This window comes from Nerophis lumbriciformis, linkage group LG39, assembly GCF_033978685.3.
Source record: "Nerophis lumbriciformis linkage group LG39, RoL_Nlum_v2.1, whole genome shotgun sequence".
Taxonomy (NCBI): Eukaryota; Metazoa; Chordata; class Actinopteri; order Syngnathiformes; family Syngnathidae; genus Nerophis; species Nerophis lumbriciformis.
The window spans coordinates 22,253,253-22,267,500 of record NC_084586.2 but is presented as its reverse complement, the minus strand read 5'-3'; the positions used below and the strand labels follow the sequence as shown (position 1 = coordinate 22,267,500).

The following is a 14,248-nucleotide window of genomic DNA, read 5'->3' as shown; positions in this document are numbered from 1 at the left end:
TAGTTTGGGTCCTGCACTATCCTCTCAGACCAAGGCTGTCCTATCTGGTCTTTGAGCATGGACTGAGGCCCAAGCCGTGAATTAGGGGGGTGAAGTCAGTTTTAGCTTCACTAGCTCCGCCCCCTCCTCGTCCATTTCGGAGGCTAAATATCATTTTTTTTTCTTCAAAGAACTAGAAAATGCAATTTTGGTAGACATTTCCTGGGAAAATTTTACTGAAATGCTAACAGTTAGCACAGATAGCATCAAGTAACTAAAAATATGAGCATAATTAGCTAAAAAAAAAAGCCTGTGCCTTTGCTAACAATAGCATGCTTACAGTTAGCATTGGTGAAATACCAAAGTGTTTGACACTGAGGTGTGTACATGCTAAATTAGCGGGGGGGGTAAAATCTAGCACGTTAATGTTAGCATGCTAAAACGCTAACTGTAACATGCGTCAAGCTCTGAAAATGTTTTTTAAAAAGGCTAGCATGCTAAAATTAGCGTGCGTCAAGTATCAATATATGGCTGAGGTATATACCCATAAATGTAGCAAAAAAAAAATCTAGCATAATAATGTTAGCATGCTAAAATACCAACTGAAACATGCGTCAAGCTCAATAATATATTACTATTGTGTGTACCTGGAAAACTTGTTTAAAAATGCTAGCATGCTAAAATTAGCGTGCGTCAAGTATCAGTATATGGCTGAGGTATATACCCATAAATGTAGCTAAAAAAATCTAGCATAATAATGTTAGCATGCTAAAACGCTAACTGTAACATGCATCAAGCTCCATAATATATTACTATTGTGTGTACCTGGAAAAAAAGTTCAAAATGCTAGCATGCTAACATTAGCGTGTGTCAAGTATCAATATATGGCTGAGGTGTATACCCACAAATGTAGCTAAAAAAAATTAGCATAATAATGTTAGCATGCTAAAACGCTAACAGTAACATGCGTCAAGCTCCATAATATATTACTATTGTGTGTACCTGAATTTTTTTTTTTTTTCAATGCTAGCATGATAAAATTAGCCTACTTCAAATATCAATATATGGTTTAAGTGTATACCCACAAAATTAGTAAAAAAAAAATCTAGCATAATAATGTTAGCATGCTAAAATGCTAACTGTAACATGCGTCAAGCTCCAAAATATATTACTATTGTGTGTACCTGGAAACAAAGTTCAAAATGCTAGCATACTAACATTAGCATGCGTCAAGTATCAATATATGGCTGAGGTGAATACCCACAAAATTTGTAAAGAAAATCTAGCATAATAATGTTAGCATGCTAAAACGCTAACAGTAACATGCGTCAAGCTCCAAAATATATTACTATTGTGTGTACCTGGAAACAAAGTTCAAAATGCTAGCATGCTAACACTAGCGTGCGTCAAGTATCAATGTACGGTTGAGGTGAATACCCACAAAATTTGTAAAAAAAATCTAGCATAATAATGTTAGCATGATACAATGCTAACTGTAACATGCGTCAAGCTCCAAAATATATTACTATTGTGTGTACCTGGAAACAAAGTTCAAAATGCTAGCATGCTAACATTAGCATGCGTCAAGTATCAATATATGGCTGAGGTGAATACCCACAAAATTTGTAAAGAAAATCTAGCATAATAATGTTAGCATGCTAAAACGCTAACAGTAACATGCGTCAAGCTCCAAAATATATTACTATTGTGTGTACCTGGAAACAAAGTTCAAAATGCTAGCATGCTAACATTAGCATGCGTCAAGTATCAATATATGGCTGAGGTGAATACCCACAAAATTTGTAAAGAAAATCTAGCATAATAATGTTAGCATGCTAAAACGCTAACAGTAACATGCGTCAAGCTCCAAAATATATTACTATTGTGTGTACCTGGAAACAAAGTTCAAAATGCTAGCATGCTAACATTAGCGTGCGTCAAGTATCAATATATGGCTGAGGTGAATACCCACAAAATTAGCTAAAAAAAAAAATCTAGCATAATAATGTTAGCATGCTAAAATGCTAACTGTAACATGCGTCAAGCTCCAAAATATATTACTATTGTGTGTACCTGGAATTAAAAATTAAAAACGCTAGCATGCTAACATTAGTGTGAATCAAGTATCAATATATGGCTGAGGTGTAAACCCACAAAACTAGCTAAAAAAACTAGCATAATAATGTTAGCATGTAAAACGCTAACTGTAACATGCGTCAAGCTCCAAAATATATTACTATTGTGTGTACCTGGAAAAAGAAAAAAAATGCTAGCATGCTAACATTAGAATGCCTCAAGTATCAATATATGGCTGAGGTGAATACCCACAAAATTTGTAAAGAAAATCTAGCATAATAATGTTAGCATGCTAAAACGCTAACAGTAACATGCGTCAAGCTCCAAAATATATTACTATTGTGTGTACCTGGAATAAAAAATAAAAAATGCTAGCATGCTAACATTAGTGTGAATCAAGTATCAATATAGGGCTGAGGTGTATACCCACAAAATTAGCTAAAAAAAAAATCTAGCATAATAATGTTGGCATGCTAAAATGCTAACTGTAACATGCCTTAAGCTCCAAAATATATTACTATTGTGTGTACCTGGAAAAAAAGTTCAAAATGCTAGCATGCTAACATTAGCGTGTGTCAAGTATCAATATATGGCTGAGGTGAATACCCACAAAATTAGTAAAAAAATCTAGCATAATAATGTTAGCATGTAAAACGCTAACTGTAACATGCGTCAAGGTCCAAAATATATTACTATTGTGTGTACCTGGAATTAAAAAAAAAAAATGCTAGCATGCTAACATTAGCATGCGTCAAGTATCAATATATGGCTGAAGTGTATACCCACAAAATTAGCTAAAAAAAAATCTAGCATAATAATGTTAGCATGCTAAAATGCTAACTGTAACATGCCTTAAGCTCCAAAATATATTACTATTGTGTGTACCTGGAAAAAAAGTTCAAAATGCTAGCATGCTAACATTAGCGTGTGTCAAGTATCAATATATGGCTGAGGTGAAAACCCACAAAATTAGTAAAAAAAAATCTAGCATAATAATGTTAGCATGTAAAACGCTAACTGTACCATGCGTCAAGCTCCAAAATATATTACTATTGTGTGTACCTGGAATTAAAAATTAAAAATGCTAGCATGCTAACATTAGTGTGAATCAAGTATCAATATAGGGCTGAGGTGTATACCCACAAAATTAGCTAAAAAAAAAAATCTAGCATAATAATGTTAGTATGTAAAATGCTAACTGTAACATGCGTCAAGGTCCAAAATATATTACTATTGTGTGTACCTGGAAACAAAGTTCAAAATGCTAGCATGCTAACATTAGCGTGCGTCAAGTATCAATATATGGCTGAGGTGAATACCCACAAAATTTGTAAAGAAAATCTAGCATAATAATGTTAGCATGCTAAAACGCTAACAGTAACATGCGTCAAGCTCCAAAATATATTACTATTGTGTGTACCTGGAAACATTTTTTTAAATGCTTGCATGCTAACATTAGCGTGCTTCAAGTATCAATATATGGCTGAGGTGAATACCCAGAAAACTAGCTAAAAAAACTAGCATAATAATGTTAGCATGTAAAACGCTAACTGTAACATGCGTCAAGCTCCAAAATATATTACTATTGTGTGTACCTGGGGAAAAAATTAAAAAATGCTAGCATGCTAACATTAGCATGCGTCAAGTATCAATATATGGCTGAGGTGTAAACCCACAAAATTAGCTAAAAAAAAATCTAGCATAATAATGTTAGCATGCTAAAATGCTAACTGTAACATGCCTTAAGCTCCAAAATATATTACTATTGTGTGTACCTGGAAAAAAAGTTCAAAATGCTAGCATGCTAACATTAGCGTGTGTCAAGTACCAATATATGGCTGAGGTGAATACCCACAAAATTAGTAAAAAAATCTAGCACAATGATGTTAGCATGCTAAAACGCTAACAGTAACATGCGTCAAGCTCCAAAATATATTACTATTGTGTGTACCTGGAATTAAAAATTAAAAATGCTAGCATGCTAACATTAGTGTGAATCAAGTATCAATATATGGCTGAGGTGTATACCCACAAAATTAGCTAAAAAAAAAAATCTAGCATAATAATGTTAGCATGCTAAAATGCTAACTGTAACATGCGTCAAGCTACAAAATATATTACTATTGTGTGTACCTGGAAAAAGAAAAAAAATGCTAGCATGCTAACATTAGAATGCCTCAAGTATCAATATATGGCTGAGGTGAATACCCACAAAATTTGTAAAAAAAAATCTAGCATAATAATAATAGCATGCTAAAACGCTAACAGTAACATGCGTCAAGCTCCAAAATATATTACTATTGTGTGTACCTGGAATAAAAAATAAAAAATGCTAGCATGCTAACATTAGTGTGAATCAAGTATCAATATATGGCTGAGGTGTATACCCACAAAATTAGCTAAAAAAAAAAATCTAGCATAATAATGTTAGCATGCTAAAATGCTAACTGTAACATGCCTTAAGCTCCAAAATATATTACTATTGTGTCTACCTGGAAAAAAAGTTCAAAATGCTAGCATGCTAACATTAGCGTGTGTCAAGTATCAATATATGGCTGAGGTGAATACCCACAAAATTTGTAAAGAAAATCTAGCATAATAATGTTAGCATGCTAAAACGCTAACAGTAACATGCGTCAAGCTCCAAAATATATTACTATTGTGTGTACCTGGAATTAAAAATTAAAAATGCTAGCATGCTAACATTAGTGTGAATCAAGTATCAATATATGGCTGAGGTGTATACCCACAAAATTAGCTAAAAAAAAAATCTAGCATAATAATGTTAGCATGCTAAAATGCTAACTGTAACATGCCTTAAGCTCCAAAATATATTACTATTGTGTGTACCTGGAAAAAAAGTTCAAAATGCTAGCATGCTAACATTAGCGTGTGTCAAGTATCAATATATGGCTGAGGTGAATACCCACAAAATTAGTAAAAAAATCTAGCATAATAATGTTGGCATGCTAAAATGCTTACTGTAACATGCGTCAAGCTACAAAATATATTACTATTGTGTTTACCTGGGGGGAAAAAAATGCTAGCATGCTAACATTAGCATGCGTCAAGTATCAACACATGGCTGAGGTGAATACCCACAAAACTAGCTAAAAAAACTAGCATAATAATGTTAGCATGCTAAAATGCTAACTGTAACATGCCTTAAGCTCCAAAATATATTACTATTGTGTGTACCTGGAAACAAAGTTCAAAATGCTAGCATGCTAACATTAGCGTGCGTCAAGTATCAATACATGGCTGAGGTGTAAACCCACAAAACTAGCTAAAAAAACTAGCATAATAATGTTAGCATGCTAAAATGCTAACTGTAACATGCCTTAAGCTCCAAAATATATTACTATTGTGTTTACCTGGGGGAAAAAAAATGCTAGCATGCTAACATTAGCGTGCGTCAAGTATCAATATATGGCTGAGGTGTATAGCCACAAAATGAGCTAAAAAAAATACATATATAGCATAATAATGTTAGCATGCTATCTTTCGTCAACTAACATAATATTTGACGCTGGGGTTTATACCTGCAAAATGAGCAAAAAAAGCTAGCATGTTATTATGAGAATGCTAATGATTGTGCGTTCATGTGTTGATGTTCAAAGTTCATGTGTTGATGTTCAAAGTTCATGTGTTGATGTTCAAAGTTCATGTGTTGATGTTCAAAGTTCATGTGTTGATGTTCAAAGTTCATGTGTTGATGTTCAAAGTTCATGTGTTGATGTTCAAAGTTCATGTGTTGATGTTCAAAGAGGAAACGGAGCGTTGCTGAGATCAAGGCCAGTTTTAAATAGCGACACTTACATGGAGTCCTGGCGGCCGCTGCCAGAGACGTAAAAAATGTTTTGAGGTAGCCCCCCCCCCCCCCCCCCCCCCCAAAGAGACGTAAATAGCCCAGCCGAGGCTTTTTTTAGTGTCAAATGTTGTGGTCTTCTGTGAAAGCTAACCCATGTTGATTGTGTCAATAGAAGCAGAACAGTGTGTTTATGTACACATTCACACTTTGATGCACGGAAAACTAAATAAGAGTCAAACATCGGAAGAATGTGTATTTTGTGTAGTGGACACACAGCGTGTGTGTGTGTGTGTGTGTGTGTGTGTGTGTGTGTGTGTGTGTGTGTGTGTGTGTGTGTGTGTGTGTGTGTGTGTGTGTGTGTGTGGTTCACTCTGCAGTGAAATCAAATGTATTTATTATGAATTATTTTTCACGTTTAGTTCAGGAACTTATTTTCTATATAATTAAATGTAATGTTTTTTGCCGTCTTTATTGACTTATTGTATTATTGTTAGTATTTATTTTTTTGGTTCAGGAACTTGTTAACTTCAGGTTCCTGTAGAAGTGTGTGGTTTGTGTTTCCACCGCAGTTCAGGTACTTTATGCAAATCAGGCTGATGACGTATGGGGGAGTGTTTATTATATTTGTACAATAAACACACAACATTAGCTCATATTTAAGTTGAAGTCAATACAACACGAAGCAATAAAACAACATTTACATTTACAAACTAAATGTACTGAATTTGACATAAAAAGTCAGACTTTTGTCCGCACTGTTAATATAAACAATACATAAATAACAACCTATCAATAATACATGTCAGTGTTTATCTGTAAATAACAATATATAAATATTACATGTCAGTCTTTATCTGTAAATAACAATATATCAATAATAAATGTCAGTGTTTATCTGTAAATAACAATATATAAATAATACTTCTCAGTGTTTATATGTAAATAAAAATATATAAATAATACATGTCAGTGTTTGTGTAAATAACAATATAAAAATAACAAATGTCAGTGTTTATATGTAAATAACAATATATAATTAATAAATGTCAGTGTTTGTATGTAAATAACAATATATAAATAATACTTGTCAGTGTTTATCTGTAAATAACAATATATAAATAATACATGTCAGTGTTTATCTCTAAATAACAATATATCAATAATACATGTCAGTGTTTATCTGTAAATAACAATATATAAATATTACATGTCAGTCTTTATCTGTAAATAACAATATATCAATAATAAATGTCAGTGTTTATCTGTAAATAACAATATATAAATATTACATGTCAGTCTTTATCTGTAAATAACAATATATCAATAATAAATGTCAGTGTTTATCTGTAAATAACAATATATAAATATTACATGTCAGTCTTTATCTGTAAATAACAATATATCAATAATAAATGTCAGTGTTTATCTGTAAATAACAATATATAAATAATACTTCTCAGTGTTTATATGTAAATAAAAATATATAAATAATACATGTCGGTGTTTGTGCAAATAACAATATAAAAATAACAAATGTCAGTGTTTATATGTAAATAACAATATATAATTAATAAATGTCAGTGTTTGTATGTAAATAAAAATATATAAATAATACTTGTCAGTGTTTATCTGTAAATAACAATATATAAATAATACATGTCAGTGTTTATCTGTAAATAACAATATATCAATAATACATGTCAGTGTTTGTGGAAATAACAATATATAATTAATACATGTCAGTGTTTGTGTGAATAACAATATAAAAATAATAAATATCAGTATACATGTCAGTGTTTGTATGTAAATAACAATATATAAATAATACATGTCAGTGTTTATATGTAAATAACATTATATAGATAATAAATGTCAGTGTTTGTGTAAATAACAATATATAAATAATACATGTCAGTGTTTATCTGTAAATAACAATATATAAATAATACATGTCATTGTTTATCTGTAAATAACAATATATCAATAATAAATGTCAGTGTTTGTATAAATAACAATATATAAATAATACATGTCATTGTTTATCTGTAAATAACAATATATAAATAATACATGTCATTGTTTATCTGTAAATAACAATATATCAATAATAAATGTCAGTGTTTATATAAATAACAATATATAAATAATAAATGTCATTGTTTATCTGTAAATAACAATATAAAATAATAAATATCAGTGTTTATTTGTAAATAACAATATATAAATAATAAATGTCAGTTTATCTGTAAATAACAATATACAAGTAATAAATGTCATTGTTTATCTGTAAATAACAATATGTGAATAATAAATGTCAGTGTTTGTATGTAAATAACAATATATAATTAATAATTGTCAGTGTTTATCTGTAAATAACAATATATAAATAATACTGTACATGTCAGTGTTCATCTGTAAATAACAATATATCAATTATACACGTCAGTGTTTATCTGTAAATAACAATATATCAATAGTAAATGTCAGTGTTTATATGTAAATAAATAAATATAAATAATACATGTCAGTGTTTATCTGTAAATAACAATATATAACTAATAAATGTCAGTGTTTATCTGTAAATAACAACATATAAATAATAAATGTCAGTGTTTATCTGTAAATAACAATATATAAATGATAAATGTCAGTGTTTATCTATAAATAACAATATATCAATAATACATTTCAGTGTTTATCTGTAAAAAACAATATATAGATAATACATGTCAGTGTTTATATGTAAATAACAATATATAAATAATACATGTCATTGTTTATCTGTAAATAACAATATATCAATAATACATGTCAGTGTTTGTGTAAATAACAATATATAAATAATAAATGTCATTGTTTATCTGTAAATAACAATATAAAATAATAAATATCAGTGTTTATTTGTAAATAACAATATATAAATAATAAATGTCAGTTTATCTGTAAATAACAATATACAAGTAATAAATGTCATTGTTTATTTGTAAATAACAATATGTGAATAATAAATGTCAGTGTTTGTATGTAAATAACAATATATAATTAATAATTGTCAGTGTTTATCTGTAAATAACAATATATAAATAATACTGTACATGTCAGTGTTCATCTGTAAATAACAATATATCAATAATACACGTCAGTGTTTATCTGTAAATAACAATATATCAATAGTAAATGTCAGTGTTTATATGTAAATAAATAAATATAAATAATACATGTCAGTGTTTATCTGTAAATAACAATATATAACTAATAAATGTCAGTGTTTATCTGTAAATAACAACATATAAATAATAAATGTCAGTGTTTATCTGTAAATAACAATATATAAATGATAAATGTCAGTGTTTATCTATAAATAACAATATATCAATAATACATTTCAGTGTTTATCTGTAAAAAACAATATATAGATAATACATGTCAGTGTTTATATGTAAATAACAATATATAAATAATACATGTCATTGTTTATCTGTAAATAACAATATATCAATAATACATGTCAGTGTTTGTGTAAATAACAATATATAAATAATAAATGTAATTGTTTATCTGTAAATAACAATATATAAATAATACATGTGAGTGTTTGTGTAAATAACAATATATAAATAATAAATGTAACTGTTTATCTGTAAATAAAAATATATAAATAATAAATGTCAGTGTTTATCTGTAAATAATAATGTATAAATAATACATGTCATTGTTTATCTGTAAATAACAATATATAAATAATAAATGTCAGTGTTTGTGTAGATAACAATATATAAATAATAAATGTGAGTGTTTGTGTAAATAACAATATATAAATAATAAATGTCATTGTTTATCTGCAAATAACAATGTATAAATAATAAATGTCATTGTTTATATGTAAATAACAATATATCAATAATACATATCATTGTTTATCTGTAAATAACAATATATAAATAATAATTGTCAGTGTTTGTGTAAATAACAATATGTAAATAATAAATGTAATTATTTATCTGTAAATAACAATATATAAATAATAAATGTGAGTGTTTGTGTAAATAACAATATATAAATAATAGATGTAACGGTTTATCTGTAAATAACAATATATAAATAATAAATGTCAGTGTTTATCTGTAAATAATAATGTATAAATAATACATGTCATTGTTTATCTGTAAATAACAATATATAAATGATAAATGTCAGTGTTTGTGTAGATAACAATATATAAATAATACATGTAATTGTTTATCTGTAAATAACAATATATCAATAATACGTCATTGTTTATCTGTAAATAACAATATATCAATAATACGTCATTGTTTATCTGTAAATAACAATATATCAATAATACATATCAGTGTTTATCTGTAAACAACTTTTCGATACTGTTTTTTTTCTTTCAACTACATTTCCCCACATGCTAACCATTGTTTTCCCATGGCAGCTACGCCTCCGACGTGACTTCAGGCCTGAGTGACGGCTACGAGGGCGTGTCGGAGAAAAGCGAGAGACCGGCCGCCAAGCGAAGCGTCGCCAAGCTCTTCCGACGACGCGTGCGCTCCCGGCTGCGCATCACCGGGGTACGACCAGGGCCCGAGGCGCGCTTAAACACGTTAGCAACTAGTGCTAACGACCTCCCTCCTTGCAGCTGTCCGACAAGGTGGACCGGGTGGTGGAGTGTCAGCTGCAGACGCACAACGACAAGATGGTGACCTTCAAGTTCGACCTGGACGGAGACAACCCGGAGGACATCGCCGCAGTCATGGTGAGTCCATAAAACATCAACCCCTCAATTTGATTTATGACCATGCGGCATTTTAGGCAACTGCTGCTTGAGTTTAGGTGTGGGAAAATAAACAAGAAAGTTAGCTTTATGCTAACATACAGTGGAATATCCCATTGACAGGCTAACGAAAATTAGCATGGAAATCATTTTAAATAAATAACATTTCAACCAACCAAAATGAACGTCAGTCAGTAAAGGCATTTTTTACTTCCAGATTCATAAAATATAAATATATATCAATATTTAGCAATGAATGTGTGCGAAACACTAGTGAACTTTACGCTGGCCTGGAAGTGCAAAACACTTTTATAGTTTCTGAAGCAAAATAGAGAAATCACTTTGACAAAAGACTAAACTACTTACAACTACACGACCACATTTGAAAAAAGGAACAACTATTTACATTTACACAAACCAAAATCATAAGACAAAAATACAAAAGCGAGTGTGTTACATGGCCTTTCCTTTTAACAACACTCAGTAAAGGTTTGGGAACTGAGGAGACACATTTTTGAAGTGGAATTCTTTCCCATTCTTGCTTGATGTACAGCTTAAGTTGTTCCTTCTGCTATTTTAGCCTTCACACATTTTCTTGGCTTGGCATTGACTTGCTGAAATAAGCAGGGGCGTCCATGGTAACGTTGCTTGGATGGCAACATATGTTGCTCCAAAAGCTGTATGTACCTTTCAGCATTAATGGTGCCTTCACAGATGTGTAAGTTACCCATGTCTTGGGCACTAATACACCCCCATACCATCACACATGCTGCCTTTTACACTTTCACCCTAGAACAGTCCGGATGGTTCTTTTCCTCTTTGGTCCGGAGGACAGAACGTCCACAGTTTCCAAAAACAATTTGAAATGTGGACTCGTCAGACCACAGAACACTTTTCCACTTTGCATCAGTCCATCTTAGATGAGCTCAGGCCCAGCCAAGCGTTTCCGGGTGTTGTTGATAAATGGCTTTGGCTTTGCATAGTAGAGTTTTAACTTGCACTTACAGATGTAGCGACCAACTGTAGTTACTGACAGTGGGTTTCTGAAGTGTTCCTGTGGTTACACAAACCACATGAACAAAACAACAACTACACAAATCATATGAACAAAACAATGAACAATTGCACAAACCAAATGAAAAAAACAACAATTACACAAACCAAATGAACAAAACAACAAACAATTACACAAACCAAATGAACAAAACAATGAACAATTACACAAAACAAATGAACAAAACAATTACACAAACCAAATGAACAAAACAATGAACAATTAATTACACAAACCAAATGAACAAAACAACAATTAATTACACAAACCAAATGAACAAAACAATGAACAATTACACAAACCAAATGAACAAAACAACAAACAATTACACAAAACAAATGAACAAAACAATTACACAAACCAAATGAACAAAACAATGAACAATTACACAAACCGAATGAACAAAACAATGAACAATTAATTACACAAACCAAATTAACAAAACAATGAACAATTACACAAACCAAATGAACAAAACAATGAACAATTACACAAACCAAATGAACAAAACAATGAACAATTAATTACACAAACCAAATTAACAAAACAATGAACAATTACACAAACCAAATGAACAAAACAATGAACAATTACACAAACCAAAAGAACAAAACAACAATTACACAAACCAAATGAACAAAACAACAAACAATTACACAAACCAAATGAACAAAATAATGAACAATTACACAAAACAAATGAACAAAACAATTACACAAACCAAATGAACAAAACAATCAACAATTAATTACACAAACCAAATGAACAAAACAACAAACAATTACACAAACCAAATGAACAAAACAACAAACAATTACACAAACCAAATGAACAAAACAATGAACCATTACACAAAACAAATGAACAAAACAATTACACAAACCAAATGAACAAAACAATCAACAATTAATTACACAAACCAAATGAACAAAACAACAAACAATTACACAAACCAAATGAACAAAACAATGAACAATTCATTACACAAACCAAATGAACAAAACAATGAACAATTACACAAACCAAATGAACAAAACAACAATTACACAAACCAAATGAACAAAACAATGAAGAAGTTCACAAACCAAATGAACAAAACAATGAACAATTACACAAACCAAATGAACAAAACAACAAACAATTACACAAAACAAATGAACAAAACAATTACACAAACCAAATGAACAAAACAATGAACAATTACACAAACCGAATGAACAAAACAATGAACAATTAATTACACAAACCAAATTAACAAAACAATGAACAATTACACAAACCAAATGAACAAAACAATGAACAATTACACAAACCAAATGAACAAAACAATGAACAATTAATTACACAAACCAAATTAACAAAACAATGAACAATTACACAAACCAAATGAACAAAACAATGAACAATTACACAAACCAAAAGAACAAAACAACAATTACACAAACCAAATGAACAAAACAACAAACAATTACACAAACCAAATGAACAAAATAATGAACAATTACACAAAACAAATTAACAAAACAATTACACAAACCAAATGAACAAAACAATCAACAATTAATTACACAAACCAAATGAACAAAACAACAAACAATTACACAAACCAAATGAACAAAACAACAAACAATTACACAAACCAAATGAACAAAACAATGAACAATTACACAAAACAAATGAACAAAACAATTACACAAACCAAATGAACAAAACAATCAACAATTAATTACACAAACCAAATGAACAAAACAACAAACAATTACACAAACCAAATGAACAAAACAACAAACAATTACACAAACCAAATGAACAAAACAATGAACAATTCATTACACAAACCAAATGAACAAAACAATGAACAATTACACAAACCAAATGAACAAAACAACAATTACACAAACCAAATGAACAAAACAATGAAGAAGTTCACAAACCAAATGAACAAAACAATGAACAATTACACAAACCAAATGAACAAAACAACAAACAATTACACAAACCAAATGAACAAAACAATGAACAATTCATTACACAAACCAAATGAACAAAACAATGAACAATTACACAAACCAAAAGAACAAAACAACAATTACACAAACCAAATGAACAAAACAACAAACAATTACACAAACCAAATGAACAAAATAATGAACAATTACACAAAACAAATTAACAAAACAATTACACAAACCAAATGAACAAAACAATCAACAATTAATTACACAAACCAAATGAACAAAACAACAAACAATTACACAAACCAAATGAACAAAACAACAAACAATTACACAAACCAAATGAACAAAACAATGAACAATTACACAAAACAAATGAACAAAACAATTACACAAACCAAATGAACAAAACAATCAACAATTAATTACACAAACCAAATGAACAAAACAACAAACAATTACACAAACCAAATGAACAAAACAATGAACAATTCATTACACAAACCAAATGAACAAAACAATGAACAATTACACAAACCAAATGAACAAAACAACAATTACACAAACCAAATGAACAAAACAATGAAGAAGTT

General features: G+C 29.8%; 1 protein-coding gene across 3 annotated transcripts in view; it reads left to right on the top strand.

Moving 5' to 3' along the window:
* The window catches only part of wnk4a (WNK lysine deficient protein kinase 4a), a 143,742-nt gene that overhangs the window by 84,688 nt on the left and 44,806 nt on the right, over nucleotides 1–14,248 (top strand). For all 3 annotated transcript variants that reach the window (XM_061932134.2, XM_061932133.2, XM_061932135.2), the window contains exons 10-11: nucleotides 10,308–10,443; nucleotides 10,512–10,628. In XM_061932134.2, coding sequence (XP_061788118.1) covers nucleotides 10,308–10,443; nucleotides 10,512–10,628 — 253 coding nt within the window. The remainder of the gene's footprint in view (nucleotides 1–10,307; nucleotides 10,444–10,511; nucleotides 10,629–14,248) is intronic.